General features: G+C 39.2%; 1 protein-coding gene across 1 annotated transcript; it reads left to right on the forward strand.

Moving 5' to 3' along the window:
* Positions 1-360: 360 nt before the first annotated feature.
* On the forward strand, positions 361-4,416 carry LOC134262426 (uncharacterized). Its single transcript, XM_062744820.1, has one exon. The coding sequence runs from the start codon at positions 361-363 to the stop codon at positions 4,414-4,416; it is 4,056 nt and encodes a 1,351-aa protein (XP_062600804.1).
* The last annotated feature ends 12,113 nt before the right edge of the window (positions 4,417-16,529 follow it).

Raw genomic sequence — 16,529 nt, forward strand, 5'->3', positions numbered from 1 at the left:
CTGTATGATAACTTTTTTTATTTCTTTATTTTTAATAGGATCATGAATAATTTAAGAAAAAGATCCTGTCCATCATCATTTTCAACACAGAATGAACCCAGAAATAAGCGTTTTTGTTCCATAGACAAGTCACGAGATGCTTTTTTAAAACAAATTCCTGTTAGCAGCAAATTATTTTGTTCATCCTGTCATGTACTGTTACTTTCACCAAAGGTAAAGGCAGCAGATGCAGACTTGATAAGAGCATTTGAAAATCTGGCTTGTACATCTTTAGAAGTTACACTTGATGTATACTTTTGTGCTAAATGTGTGACAAAAATAAAAAAACAGCAGCTTCCAATAAATGCAATAGTTAATTGCATGGATCCAGGAGAACAGGCTGATGAATTGAAAAGTTTAAACATAGTGGAAACAAGACTGATTTCACAAGTTTCAGCTTTCTTATCAGTATTTACTCTACCTGGTGGACAGTATGGAACTAAAGGTCAAATAATCCATTTACCTGAAAATATTCAAACATTGCACAGTTCTTTACCATTAGCAGTTTCTGATTCAAACATTGTGACTATTCATATTCCTTACCAAACAGGAGAGGAAAATCTACTTAAGTCATTTCCAGTAAATCTAATGAATGTTTATAATGCATTACATTGGCTGAAGAATAATAACAAGTTGTATGAAAATGTTCAGGTAGATTACTCACATTTACATACTTTTCAACCTGATGATCAACAGAGTTCCAGCACTAACTGTCATAATCCCACGCGAACTCAAGCAGATGATACCATTGATGGTGAAATTTCATCGGAAAACAATTTAAATGTTGTTTGTGAAGAATCCTGTCTGATGCCAAGTGATATTTACCCTACTGAAAGTTCAAGGAGGGAAATTTTGGAATCCTTAAATACACAGGTGAGAACATTACCAAGGGCTACTGGAGTACCACTTAACATTTATAAAGAATCTCATGGTGAAGAGCTTGCTTTTGTGAAGTTGTATCCATATGGAAAAAATGGACTAAATGAACCTGAACGAAATGGTAAAATACAACTACAATTGTACCTTCAGACAAGAATATTGAATGTGGATCCACGATGGAGACAAAATCCAACTTATTTATTTTGGTGCTGCAATATGTTCCAAAAATCACAACTGCAAAGTTTAACAAACATTGCAACAAGAATTACCAAGGCATCAACTGCAACACAGAATTGCGAGGTACGCCTTACTATGTCAGATATAAGACATGGGAATTTCCAAAATGGAAATGAATTGGATAATTTTTATTCATATTTGAAACCTCTACGTGGAACAGCTGCATACTGGAAATCCAATTTACAAGATTTGTTGTGTAGATTTCACTCACTAGGACCACCAACATTTTTTTTAACCCTTTCAGCCAATGATTTGCACTGGCCAGAACTTTTACAGTTTTTGTCTGTCGATTCTGAACAACAAAGTTCAATGTCATACCAAGAGAAGCAAGAACTACTCCGTAAAAATCCAGTGTTTGCTGCATTTTTCTTCCATTACAGGTGGAATTCATTGCTAAGAAATGTTATTCTTGTGAAAAATGGTCCTCTTGGAAAAGTGAGAGATTATTGGTCCAGAATCGAGTTTCAAAAAAGAGGCTCCCCCCATGTTCATGCATTACTCTGGATTGAAAATGCACCAGACCTGGACACTCACGCTGGTCAAAGATCAGCAGCATCATTTATAGACAAATATATAAAAACTGTAATCCCTCTTGCAGAAGATGATGAAGAGCTGAGAGACTTTGTACTGAAATACCAAATTCACAAACACACTCAAACATGTCAGAAAAGAAATACTTTGTGCCGTTTTCATTTCCCAAAACCGGTGTCAGAGGAAACTCATTTGAAAATGAACATGGATCCAGCACATGCCACAAATTTCTATGAAACCAAACGATCAGAGAATGATATATGGGTTAATGCATACAATCCTGAAATTTTGAAAATATTTCAATCAAACATGGATATTCAATTAATTGGATCTAAATATGGAGCAGCGGCATATATATGTGCATACATTAGTAAAGCTGAACCAATGAATCTGAAGGAGGAAATTGCTAAGAATTTAAATGCCATGTCATCTGCTGAGACAATATCCAGAAAGCTTTTCAAACTTGGAAATGTATTGCTAACACACAGAGAAATGAGTGCCCAAGAAGCTACCTATATTGTGTGTTCTATTCCTCTTGTACAGTCAAGTTCCTCGGTTGTGTTTGTAAATACACTTCCCTTTGAAAAACGCACGAAGTTGTTAAAATCCCATCAAGAACTTGAAAACTTAGATGACACATCAGAAGAAATATTCCTGCCAAACATTACAGACTATTACCAAAGTAGACCATCAATACCTTCATTTAATGATATGTGTCTTGCACAGTTTGTGACTGAATACATTGTAACTGCAGAGGAACCAAGACCAAATTCAAACCAACGCACAAGATACAAACTTCTAAATCTTGACAGATGGATTTATAAAAGAACAAAACCAGTCTGCCTAAAAACACCGAGCTCAAAGTTTCAACAAACTTTAGAAGATAAAAGTTTCCAAACTCTTTTTTTATATCTTCCATGGAGAAAAGAAAGTGAATTGATTTGCCCATATCTTTCCGCCACAGAGGCATTGAAACAGAAACATGGATTGTTACATTCATCATCTCTCCATCTCCAGCAATTCACAGAGGATGTAAGGAGATTAGTGCAACAGTTGCAATTGTTGGACAATTTGTATGGTGTTACATTTAATGCTGCAGCTCCAAACACAACAATGCACCATGGTGATCTGTGTGAAGATCCAGCTAATCATTTTGTTTCATTAAATCCATTACTGGCCAATCAACTAGAACAGACAAACACTCCTGTGGAACATGATAATGTTCCAGCTCTTCCATATCTAACTATGACTGATGACCAATTCAAAACATCACTTGAATCTTTAGGTCAAGATCAACAAGAAGTCTTGCAACTGCTACATGAACATTATTCTAACCAAATCGCAAACTCGGGAATTGTTACAAACCCATTGCATCTCTTTATAACAGGTGGTGCTGGAACGGGGAAGTCGTACCTAATAAAACTTATCAGAGAGTATCTAAATCGTTTAAGCAACAAAAATGTCCCAGTTGTCATGTTGCTGGCATATACTGGATTAGCTGCTGCAAATATATCTGGATCAACAATTCACAGTGCATTATCCATTCCAGTGGACAAAAATTTGGTGACAAATTACTCTTGTCTGTCCTCTACCAAACTACAACAGCTGCGTGATACCTACAAACATATTCACACAATCATTATAGATGAAGTTAGCATGGTGAGTTCTCACTTATTTACAGTCATCCACAAACGCCTAACTGAGATTAAGGACACCGCTGACGATCATCAAAAAACATTTGGTGGATTAAGTATTCTGTGTGTTGGTGACATGCTGCAGCTTAAGCCAGTTTGTGGATCATATATTTTTCAACAAACATCTATGATTCCATTCGATTTGTGGAAGACTTTGTTTAAAGTCAAATTCTTAACACAAAACTTCAGACAATCCGAGGATAGTATTTATGCATCATTGTTAAACAGAGCAAGAGTTGGCATAATAACTGATGAAGATATAAAATTACTCAATGGCAGGCAAAAAGTAAATCTCCAACATGAAGAGTGGCAGAGTGCAGTCCATTTGTATCCCACCAGAAAACAGTGTGAAAAATATAATGAGAACCAATTACAAAAAATTACTGATTCTACCAATCATGTTTTTAAAATTTCCAGTAAAGATTTATTTCAAGTAAATGGTAATACAGATAATTTGAGTAATAATGTTCCATCACATCTTCTTCCTAAGGATGATAGACAGTGTGGAGGTTTACCAACAGTCCTAAATCTTGCTGTTGGCTCGCGAGTGATGTTAATAAGAAACATTATGTCATCAGAGTACTTGGTAAATGGGGCAACTGGAATAGTAACTGCATTCAAACTTAAAAACGTTGAACTACAACAACCAGGAAGTGAAAATCCTTCAGAAATAATGGTGAAGTTTGATGATCCAAAAGTTGGAGCTATTTTCCAAAGTTCTATGGAACACCACTCAATTGCTATTTCAACAATTTCCTCACATTTTACTCTTAAAACTGGACAAATAGTTCTTCGAACACAGTTTCCACTAATTCCCTCTTGGGCAGTTACAATACACAAAGCTCAAGGAATGACTCTAGAACGTGTTGTATTGGACATTGGGAAAAAAATATTCCAACAGGGGATGGCGTATGTTGGCTTATCGCGTGTTAAAAAATTGTCAGGATTGGCCTTGGTGAACTTCTCTCCTTCCTCAATAACAGCACCAACCGATGCTTTAATTGAGATGAATAGACTTCAAAACTCTCGAATTTAAAAAATATCAAGTGACATGATAATTTGATCGTAAAGTCATTAAAAAAGACAGAATTATTTGATTTGTGAGTTGGCATACTGTATTTTTTATTCTCCATGCTGTTCTACACTATTTCCTGTGTCTGTTTTTTGCTCAAATTCTCTGCAATTTAAATAAATCAAAACTTTTTGTCATTGTCTTTCATTTCTTATTTAATAATTTTGCTTTCTACAGCTTGAGTAACTCTGACGTTTTGTCAGTATTATTACAAATTGAAATTAATTATCCCCGGGGTAGTATTGAACTTTTCACTGTTTCATTAAGGCATATTTTCTAACTATAGACGTCACGTGGTGACGTCGTGGTGAAGTGCTTTCTGTAGTTTAAGTCCTATTGAAGTCTATAGAATGCATAATGATTCATTCATGACTTTTCCGATTTATTAGTATTACACATTATAAAAAAAGTGTTAATTCGGCGAATTCTGATCCGTGCACTGAAAAAAAGAAAATTAACTAGTTAAGATACATGAGACTGATACAAAAATGTCAAGACCGTAACCCACTCTTGTTGCATCAGTATATATGACGATATTCTCTTTAGGTCAATGTACAAACAAATCAGAATAAAGCCAATATTGCGGGTTAGTGCAACCCACATCATAAACCTGTTCTTTCTCTAAGAGATATATAGCACAGTGCTTAAGCACCCAAATAAAAACACATATAGAAACTCATTGCAAATACCAGAAATTCGTTTCAGATTTCTTCATATCATCACGTAAGTCAGGGAAGGATAACTTTTTTGCATCTGAAAAAAGTTTGACAAGCCAAAGATAAAGGGAAACTCCGTTTCGGGTGGTGATTGGGGGTTGGAAGTACTATCCAAGGACAGCTTTTCTTGCTGGTCGAGGATAAGTATTTATTTTTAATTTTTTTCGAGAACAGTCTATTTATTTTCAAAATCTACCAGGCCAATCTATAGGAATCAGAAAATGCATGTGTAATTAGATTTAGGATTTATAGACATAGCCGTCGAAACCGGGGGAGGGGGAGGGGGGCTTAGCTCCACAATCCTCACCCCCACCTTTTATTTCCAAAGTTAGACTACGTATAGATATTAAACATTGCTGTGTAGGTATACCTACGAAATAGGATTTTTGTGTTTGGAAATTACACATCCCTTGTTTTTGTTTGTGTGTCAGGGTGTGTGAGGGTGTGTGTGGGAGGGTGTGTGTGTGTGTGTGTGTGTGTGAGAGGGTGTGTGTGTGTGTGTGTGTGTTTGCTTCTCAGGTTTTTTTAGGAGGTATAAAAAAATTTCTTACCCTTAGCCCCCCACTTTAATTTGCTTCCGACGCCAATGATAATAAGATATTTTCCGTCGTTTGGTATTAATTACGTACCCTGTACATACATTCCTATATTTCTGGGAACCTGAACCATCTTCCACTGGGGATGGGTTAAGGGTCTTAGGGAGTATCCCATGTCAAAGTTGAAAAGGGCCCCAGGGGCTGAGAAAGGCCGGTTAGCTAACCTGAACTTTGATGTTTTTCATCATTGTGCATTGGGAAACGGGAAAAGGCCAGCTATTATACGCCTTATCCTTGAAGTGTTCATCAAATGATTATTGGGGCAAGGTAGAGGGGCCCTAGGGCTATCATTTCCAATCTTCAAAATGGGGCTGTTGTGGCACAACTAATTGGTGCCAAGTGTGTGGGGCATATTTCAAGCATTCATTTGTCCTCTCTTTCTTGGAACCTGAACCATCTTTCACTGTGGATGGGTTAAGGGTCTTAGGGAGTATCCCCTGTCAAAGTTTTTAAAGACCCCAGGGGCTGGGAAAGGCCGGTTAGCTAACCTGAACTTTGATGTTTTTTCATCATTGTACATTGCGAAACGGGAGAAGGGCAGCTATTATACGCCTAATCTTTTAAGTGTTCATCAAATGATTATTGGGGCAAGGTAGAGGGGCCCTAAGGCTATCAGTTCCCACCTTCAAAATTGGGCTGTAGTGGCACCACCAAGTGGTGCCAAGTGCGTGGAGCATATTCAAGCATTCATATGTCCTCCATTTCTGGGAACCTGAACCATCTTTCACTGTGGATGGGTTAAGGGTCTTAGGGGGTATCCCCTGTCAAAGTTCAAAAAGCCCCAGGGGCTGGGAAAGGCCGGTTAGCTAACCTGAACTTTGATGTTTTTTCAACATTGTACATTGGGAAACGGGAAAAGGCCAGCTATTATACGCCTTATCTTTGAAGTGTTCATCAAATGATTTTTGGGACAAGGTAGAGGGACCCTTGGGTTTTCATTTCCTACCTTCGAAATGGGGCTGTAGTGGCACCACCAAGTGGTGCCAAGTGCGTTGGGCATATTTCCAGCATTCATATTTTATTCATTGTCGGTCTTCTGAACAAACTAACACTGGGAGTGGGTAGGATGCATTAGGGGGTATCCCTTGACAGATTTCTGCAGGGTCCTAGGTGCTGGAAGGGTCCAGTAAGCTAACCTGAACTTTGATGTTTTTCATCATTGTGTATTGGGAAACGGGAAAAGGGCAGCTATCATACGCCTTATCCTTGAAGTGTTCATCCAATGATTATTAGGGCAAGGTAGAGGGGCCCTAGGGCTATCATTTCCCACCTTCAAAATTGGGCTGTAGTGGCACCACCAAGTGGTGCCAAGTGCGTGGGGCATATTTCAAGCATTCATTTGTCCTCTCTTTCTGGGATCCTGAACCATCTTTCACTGGGGATTGGTTAATGGTCTTAGGGGGTATCCCCTGTCAAAGTTTCAAAGGGCTCCAAGGACTAGGAAAGGCCGGTTAGCTAACCTGAAATTTGATGTCTTTTCATCATTGTACATTGGGAAACGGGAAAAGGCCAGTTATTATACGCCTTATCTTTGAAGTGTTCATCAAAATTAATGATTATTGGGGCAAGTTAGAGGGGCCCTAAGCTATCATTTCCCGCCTTCAAAATTGAGCTGTAGTGGCACCACCAAGTGGTGCCAAGTGCGTGGGACTTATTTCAAGCATTCATTTATCCTCCATTTCTGTGGAACCTGAACCATCTTTCACTGGGGATGGGTTAAGGGTCTTAGGGAGTATCCCCTATAGGTTTCAAAGAGCCCCAGGGGCTGGGAAAGGCCGGTTAGCTAACCTGAAATTTGATGTTTTTCCATCATTGTACATTGGGAAACAGGAAAAGGCCAGCTATTATACGCCTTATCTTTGAAGTGTTCATCAAATGATTATTGGGGCAAGGTAGAGGGGCCCTTGGGCTATCATTTTCAACCTTGAAAATGGGGCTGTAGTGGCACAACTTGGTGGTGCCAAGTGCGTGGGGCATATTTCAAGCATACATTTGTCCTCTATTTCTGGGAACCTGAACCATCTTCCACTGGGGATGGGTTAAGGGTCTTAGGGGGTATCCCCTGTCAAAGTTTAAATGGGCCCCAGGGGCTGGGAAAGGCCGGTTAGCTAACCTGAACTTTGATGTTTTTCATCATTGTGCATTGGGAAACGGGAAAAGGCCAGCTATTATACGCCTTATCCTTGAAGTGTTCATCAAATGATTATTGGGGCAAGGTAGAGGGGCCCTAGGGCTATCATTTCCAATCTTCAAAATGGGGCTGTTGTGGCACAACTAATTGGTGCCAAGTGTGTGGGACATATTTCAAGTATTCATTTGTCCTCTCTTTCTTGGAACCTGAACCATCTTTCACTGTGGATGGGTTAAGGGTCTTAGGGAGTATCCCCTGTCAAAGTTTTTAAAGACCCCAGGGGCTGGGAAAGGCCGGTTACCTAACCTGAACTTTGATGTTTTTTCATCATTGTACATTGCGAAACGGGAGAAGGGCAGCTATTATACGCCTTATCTTTTAAGTGTTCATCAAATGATTATTGGGGTAAGGTCTCGGGCCCTAGGGCTATCATTTCCCACCTTCAAAATTGGGCTGTAGTGGCACCACCAAGTGGTGCCAAGTGCGTGGGGCATATTTCAAGCATTCATTTGTCCTCTATTTCTTGGAACCTGAACCATCTTTCACTGGGGATGGGTTAAGGATCTTACTGGGTATCCCGTGTCAAAGTTTCAGTGGGCCCGATGTGGCTGGGAAAGGCCGGTTACTTAACCTGAAATTTGATGTTTTTTCATCATTGTATATTGGTAAACTGGAAAAGGCCAGCTATAATTATATGCCTTATATTTGAAGTGTTCATCAAATGATTATTGGGGCAAGGTAGAGGAGCTCTAGGGCTATCATTTCCCACCTTCAAAATGGGGCTGTAGTGGCACCACCAAGTGGTACCAAGTGCGTGGGGCATATTTCAAGCATTCATTTGTCCTCTATTTCTGGGAACCTCAACCATCTTTCACTGGGGATGGGTTAAGGGTTTTAGGGGGTATCCCCTGTCAAAGTTTCAAAGGGCCCCAGGGGCTGGGAAATGCCGGTTAGCTAACCTTAACTTTGATGTTTCATTGGATACCACAAACCTTGACTTTTTGACCTTGGAGATTTACGTACTTATGAAAAAACTTTAAGCTTGGCTATAACTTTTGAACAGAAAGTGCTAGGGCTTTCATACTTCACAAATGTAATTCTAGTGAGAAGTCGCTTCATTTTATACCAAGGACTTTGATCCTTTGACCTTGACCTTGGAGTTTGACCTACTTTAAAAATACAATTTTGACTATAATTTTTGAGGGGTTAGTACTAGACTTTTATACTTCACATTTTATTATTATAAAAAGACCTCCCATTTGATACCAAAACCTTGACATTTTGACCTTGACCTTGGAGTTAGACCCACTTTTACACAAAAATTGCATATTTTTACTTCTGGCCCTCAGTTTTAATTGGTAGATAATAGGAATTTCATATTTCAAATATAACTTCTTTTTGGCAAGACCTTTCATTAAAACCAAGAATTTTGACCTTGACCTTTGAGATTTCCGGACTTATGAAAAAACGTCAACCTTGGAAATAACTTTCGAAGAGGAAGGGTTAGGGTTTTCAACCTCCACATATGTTATTCTTGTTACAAGATCTTTTATTCAGTACCAATAACCTTAACCTTCTGACCTTGATCTTGGAGTTTAACGTACATAAAATTCTTTTTAAATTTATAACTTTTGAATGGTTAGGGCTAGGGCTTCCATCCTTCGAATATGTTATCTTTGTGGAGAGACCTTTCATTGGATACCATTAAACTTGACCTCATGACCTTGATCTTGAAGATTTTTGTACTTATGAAAAAACTTAAGCCTGACCATAACTTTGGAACAAATGGTGATGGGGCTTTCATGTTTTGCAATTGTATTTCCTGTTAGAAGGCACTACTTTAGGTACCAATGTATTAACTTTTTATCTCAGAAAAAGTTTAATCTTCACTATGTTGCCATACGGGGGCATCAGTGTTTCATAATCACATTTTGTTTGCACTTTAATGTTAGATATTTGCATATGTATACATTTTATGTTATATGATATTAATTATAAGTTCACATCAAGTTTAACGTTTGAAAAATCTCTTCACCTCTAAAAAATGCAAAGTTTCGATGTTAAAAGTATGAGACCATTACAGAATCTTTGTTACATATTGCCATTTTGCACCTCTTATTATCCCCCCCCGGAACGAAGTTTGGGGGGGGGTATATAGTTTTTGTCGTGTCCGTCCGTTCGTCTAGCTGTTTATTTGTTTGTCCGCAAAACTTAAACCTTGTCCTTAATTTTTGATTTAATGGAGCTATGATTTTCATATTTCACGTGTGTACTCTTTGTGACAAGAACTTTCTTTGTGTACTACCAAATCTATCTTTTTGACCTTGACCTTCGAGTTAAACACACTTTAACAAAAAAAATCTAATTTTTTACTTTGATCATATCTTTTAAACAGTAGATAACAGGACATACGAGGGTTGTCCGTAAAGTTCGTGGACAAGCTAAATATTTAGCAAAGGTTGCGTCATTGATATTTATTATTGACATATTTCTAATCCTTTACTTAACGTGAATTAAAAAATGTAAAAATTTATTCAGTTTCAAATGTTTAATTACAATTATGGGTTCATAATTAGACTTGGAATGGAGACCCGGAGCACCGCAAAATTTTAATTTAAAAAATATTTATCACTCTGTAAATTTCATTTGTATTTTATAAAATTCTGGGGAAATCAGAAAGAATTTTTAATAATGAGGTTGCCAGAAGCTATCACGTCAAATCTGCAAAATTTGAACGTTCACAGTTTCAAAACGGCGAAGCAATCATAGTAAGAACATATTAAGACAGTATCAAAATTGTTCAAAAAAGAGACGTTTTCGGAATAGGTGGAGCAGTGAACAGTGATAAAATTCTGCGTAGACATCGGAAAAACACCTACAGAGACCAATACATTCTGTAAACTATAGGGAATATATAGCAAAAGAAGTCATTCACTAGTATTTAAGTGGCATATAATATTTTTGGACGGAATGAACAGTTTACATGATGACATGCGTGAAGGAAGACCGTCATTCCGAGATTACAGTGCTGTAAAAAATGAATTTCGTAACGTGATCATGACTTTGTCGTATTCCGTGAATAAAATCGTCTTTACACGGACAGAAGTTGGATGATTGCAAGATATGAGACAGGCATTGTTAAATATTATTTTACGAATAAAACTTAAACATTATGTGCATATTTTTATCACTTGTTAAAACAACATAACCAATTATTGAGTTACACGCTGACTATGTTGAGAAAAGTTACATGTTCTCGTATTTCGCTTTTGACGTCGGGTAACGTCAAGAATTTTCGTTTTAGTGCTCCGGGTATAAGCGAGTGTCTTTTTTATATCTGCAAAAACATAACTATTTGTGCTTTGTTTTTGTTGAAAACTTGCATATTTATAAAGTGAAACATGAATTTAATGAAAATAATAGTTTCATATATTTTGTCAATGTTTGTCAGTAATTATCAATGTTGTCCACGAACTTTACGGACAGCCCTCGTATGTATACATGTACTTCACAAATGCATTTTTTGTTGAAAGACCTTTCATTGAAACCTTGACCCTTTGGCCTTGAAGATTTCTGTTCTTGTGAAATAACTTTTACCTTGGCTAAAACCTATGAAAAGTAAGTGCTAGGGTTTTCATACTTGACATATGTAATCCTTGTGACAAGCCCTTTCATTGGATATCAAGTCGTTTGACCCTTTGACATTGGAGTTCGACCTACGTTTTACAAACTTTAACCTTGGCCATAACTTTTAAACGGTAAGGACCAAAGCATTCCCAAATGTAATCTTTGAGACATGGCCTTGTGCAGAAACCAATAACCATGACCTTTTGACCTTGAACACGGGGTTTGTCTTACCTTCAAAGACGTACCCTCCTGCTTTTAAGTGTGTGTGTTGGTGCGGTGGAGGTGGGGTATAATTAAGGCACGATATATTTGAGTATGATCCAAAGGAAAGCACTTGCTCCAATTATAGGAACCTCTTTGTAGTGACATTATCAAACCAAAGATATGCTATTGATAACTGTAATTAACAAAAGGCTCTGTGAGCAATGAGTTCGTTAAATGATACCCCCGCCTCCAATAAAAATATAGTGGCAAAGTCAATGCTTTGCTAAAGGAAACCCAAAATATGTGTAGGATAACAAATTTAAACAAGATGTTTTTGTGAGTGCAAATTTAATATATTTGTACCAAAAGAACGGTATTCTCGCTGAAAATACAATTGTAAAATATTAAAGTAGGCCAAGATTAAAATTTTTCACAAGTTTGGAATACTTCAAGGTCAAGGTCATTGATATACAATGAAAGGTCTTGCCATAAAAATACATATGTAAATTATGAAATCCTTAGACCTAACCTTTTAGATGTTATGGCGAAGGTTAAAGATGTTAAAAGTAGGTCAAACTCCAAAGTCAAAGGTCTTGCTTTCAAATGAAAGGTCCTGTCACAAGGATTAAATATGTAAAGTATGAAAGCATTTGGCCTAACCCTTCAAAAGTAATGGTTAAGGTTTACTTTTTAAAAGTAGGTCAAACTGCAAGGTCAAAAGGTCAAAGTTCATAGTATCCAATGAAGGATTACATAAGTGAAGTATGATATCACTAGCCCTAAGTGTTCAAAAGTCTTGTGACCTTGACTGTGACCTATATGCTAAAAATATTTTTTTCTGCAAACTTTTACATTCGCCATAAATTTTGAACCATAAAAGATAGAGACTTCATATTTGGTATGCATACACCACTGGTTAATGCCACCATGGCCAATGACCTTGTGACCTTGACTGTGACCTACAGTGTATACGCTAAATACAGTTTTTTGTCTGCAATTTTAACCTTCGCCATAACTTTTGAACGAAGAAAGATAGAGACAATATTTGAAATGTATACTTCACTAATGAAGCACATTCACGTGCCACGAAGGCCAATAACCTTGTGACCTTGATTGTGTCCCATATGCTAAAAATAACTCGTTTGGAACCATAAGAGATAAAAACTTCATATTTAGTATGCATGCTTCACTATTCAAGTTCTTTGTGACCTTGACTATGACCTATATGCTATAAAATTGTTTTTTTTTTAACTTTTTTGCCGCCGTGCGCACAGTGTTTCAAAAAACGCATCTTGTTCATAAGTATAAAAATCTCCATGGTCAAGGTCCAAAGGTCAAGGTAACTAGTATCCAATGTAAGGTCTTGTCACATAGAATACATACTGAGTATGTAAAGGATGGAAGTTTTGACCTTTACCGTTCAAAAGTTATGGACAAGGCTAAAAAATTTGAAAGAAGGTCAAACTCCAAGGTCAAGGTAAAAAGGTCAAATTTGGTGGTTCAAAAAGAAATGTCTTGTTATACGGAGTACAAACGTGAAATATGAAAGTCATAGTCCCATTAAACCAAAAGTTAAGGACAAGATTAAAGTTTTCACGGCCAAACAGACAGATAAAGGCAAATGATAGCCCTAGGGCCCCTCTACCTTGCCCCAATAATCATTTGATGAACACTTCAAGGATAAGGCGTAGAATAGCTGCCCTTTTCCCGTTTCCCAATGTATAATGATGAAAAACATCAAAGTTCAGGTTAGCTAATTGGACCCTTCCAGCCCCTAGGACCCTGCAGAAATCTGTCAAGGGATACCCCCTAAGGCCCCCTACGCACCCCCAGTGTTAGTTTGTTCAGGAGGCCGACAATGAATAAAATATGAATGCTGGAAATATGCCCCAGGCACTTGGAACAACTTGGTGGTGCCACTACAGCCCCATTCTGAAAGTGGCAAATGATAGCCCTAGGGCCCCTCTACCTCGCCCCAATAATCATTTGATGAACACTTCAAGGATAAGGCGTATAATAGCTGCCCTTTTCCCTTTTCCCAATGTACAATGATGAAAAACATCAAAGTGCAGGTTAGCTAATTGGACCCTTCCAGCCCCTAGGACCCTGCAGAAATCTGTCAAGGGATACCCCATAAGGCCCCCTACGCACCCCCAGTGTTAGTTTGTTCAGGAGGTCGACAATGAATAAAATATGAATGCTGGAAATATGCCCCAGGCACTTGGAACAACTTGGTGGTGCCACTACAGCCCCATTCTGAAAGTTGCAAATGATAGCCCTAGGGCCCCTCTACCTCGCCCCAATAATAATTTGATGAACACTTTAAGGATAAGGCGTATAATAGCTGCCCTTTTCCCGTTTCCCAATGTATAATGATGAAAAACATCAAAGTTCAGGTTAGCTAATTGGACCCTTCCAGCCCCTAGGACCCTGCAGAAATCTGTCAAGGGATACCCCCTAAGGCCCCCTACGCACCCCCAGTGTTAGTTTGTTCAGGAGGTCGACAATGAATAAAATATGAATGCTGGAAATATGCCCCAGGCACTTGGAACCACTTGGTGGTGCCACTACAGCCCCATTCTGAAAGTGGCAAATGATAGCCCTAGGGCCCCTCTACCTTGCCCCAATAATCATTTGATGAACACTTCAAGGATAAGGCTTTAAATAGCTGCCCTTTTCCCGTTTCCCAATGTACAATGATGAAAAACATCAAAGTTCAGGTTAGCTAATTGGACCCTTCCAGCCCCTAGGACCCTGCAGAAATCTGTCAAGGGATACCCCCTAAGGCCCCCTACGCACCCCCAGTGTTAGTTTGTTCAGGAGGCCGACAATGAATAAAATATGAATGCTGGAAATATGCCCCAGGCACTTGAAACCACTTGGTGGTGCCACTACAGCCCCATTCTGAAAGTGGCAAATGATAGCCCTAGGGCTCCTCTACCTCGCCCCAATAATCATTTGATGAACACTTCAAGTATAAGGCGTATAATAGCTGCCCTTTTCCCGTTTCCGAATGTACAATGATGAAAAACATCAAAGTTCAGGTTAGCTAACTGGACCCTTCCAGCCCCTAGCACCCTGCAGAAATCTGTCAAGGGATACCCCCTAAGGCCCCCTACATACCCCCATTGTTAGTTTGTTCAGGAGGCCGACAATGAATAAAATATGAATGCTGGAAATATGCCCCACGCACTTGGAACAACTTGGTGGTGCCACTACAGCCCCATTCTGAAAGTGGCAAATGATAGCCCTAGGTACCCTCTACCTTGCCCCAATAATCATTTGATGAACACTTCAAGGATAAGGCGTATAATAGCTGCCCTTTTCCCGTTTCCTAATGTACAATGATGAAAAACATCAAAGTTCAGGTTAGCTAACTGGACCCTTCCAGCCCCTAGCACCCTGCAGAAATCTGTCAAGGGATACCCCCTAAGGCCCCCTACCCACCCCCAGTGTTAGTTTGTTCAGGAGGCCGACAATGAATAAAATATGAACGCTGGAAATATGCACCACGCACTTGGCACCACTGGGTGGTGCCACTATAGCCCCATTCTGAAAGTGGCAAATGATAGCCCTAGGGCCCCTCTACCTTGCCCCAATAATCATTTGATGAACACTTCAAGGATAAGGCGTATAATAGCTGCCCTTTTCCCGTTTCCCAATGTACAATGATGAAAAACATCAAAGTTCAGGTTAGCTAATTGGCAATTCCAGCCCCTAGGACCCTGCAGAAATCTGTCAAGGTATACCCCCTAAGGCACCCTACGCACCCCCAGTGTTAGTTTGTTCAGGAGGCCGACAATGAATAAAATATGAATGCTGGAAATATGCCCCATGCACCTGGAACCACTTGGTGGTGCCATTACAGCCCCATTCTGAAAGTGGCAAATGATAGCCCTAGGGCCCCTCTACCTTGCCCCAATAATCATTTGATGAACACTTCAAGGATAAGGCTTTAAATAGCTGCCCTTTTCCCGTTTCCCGATGTACAATGATGAAAAACATCAAAGTTCAGGTTAGCTAATTGGACCCTTCCAGCCCCTAGAACCCTGCAGAAATCTGTCAAGGGATACCCCCTAAGGCCCCCTACGCACCCCCAGTGTTAGTTTGTTCAGGAGGCCGACAATGAATAAATAACGAATGCTGGAAATATGCCCCTTGCACTTGGAACCACTTGGTGGTGCCACTACAGCCCCATTCTGAAAGTGGCAAATGATAGCCCTAGGGCCCCTCTACCTTGCCCCAATAATCATTTGATGAACACTTCAAGGATAAGGCGTAGAATAGCTGCCCTTTTCCCGTTTCCCGATGTACAATGATGAAAAACATCAAAGTTCAGGTTAGCTAATTGGACCCTTCCAGCCCCTAGAACCCTGCAGAAATCTGTCAAGGGATACCCCCTAAGGCCCCCTTACGCACCCCCAGTGTTAGTTTGTTCAGGAGGCCGACAATGAATAAAATATGAATGCTGGAAATATGCACCACGCACTTGGTGGTGCCACTACAACCCTATTCTGAAAGTGGGAAGTGATAGCCCAAGGGCCATTCTACCTTGCCCCAATAATCATTTGATGAACACTCTAAAGATAAGGCGTGTAATAGCTTATCTTAAATCGCGTTTTTGGGATAAAATGCAAAACAGCCAAAGTTCAGGTTAGCTAACTGATATAGATAACTTTCCCTTTCCGGTCCCTGGAACCTTTTGAAACGTTGACAAGGGATTCTCCCTAAGACCCTTAACTTAATCACCAATAATTGATGACGAATGATTGGTTGAAATATTACCCATGCACTTGGCACCAC

Source organism: Saccostrea cucullata, unplaced genomic scaffold (genome assembly GCF_032062105.1).
Source record: "Saccostrea cucullata isolate Sc308-1 unplaced genomic scaffold, CSIRO_AGI_Scuc_v1 ctg2100, whole genome shotgun sequence".
NCBI lineage: Eukaryota > Metazoa > Mollusca > Bivalvia > Ostreida > Ostreidae > Saccostrea > Saccostrea cuccullata.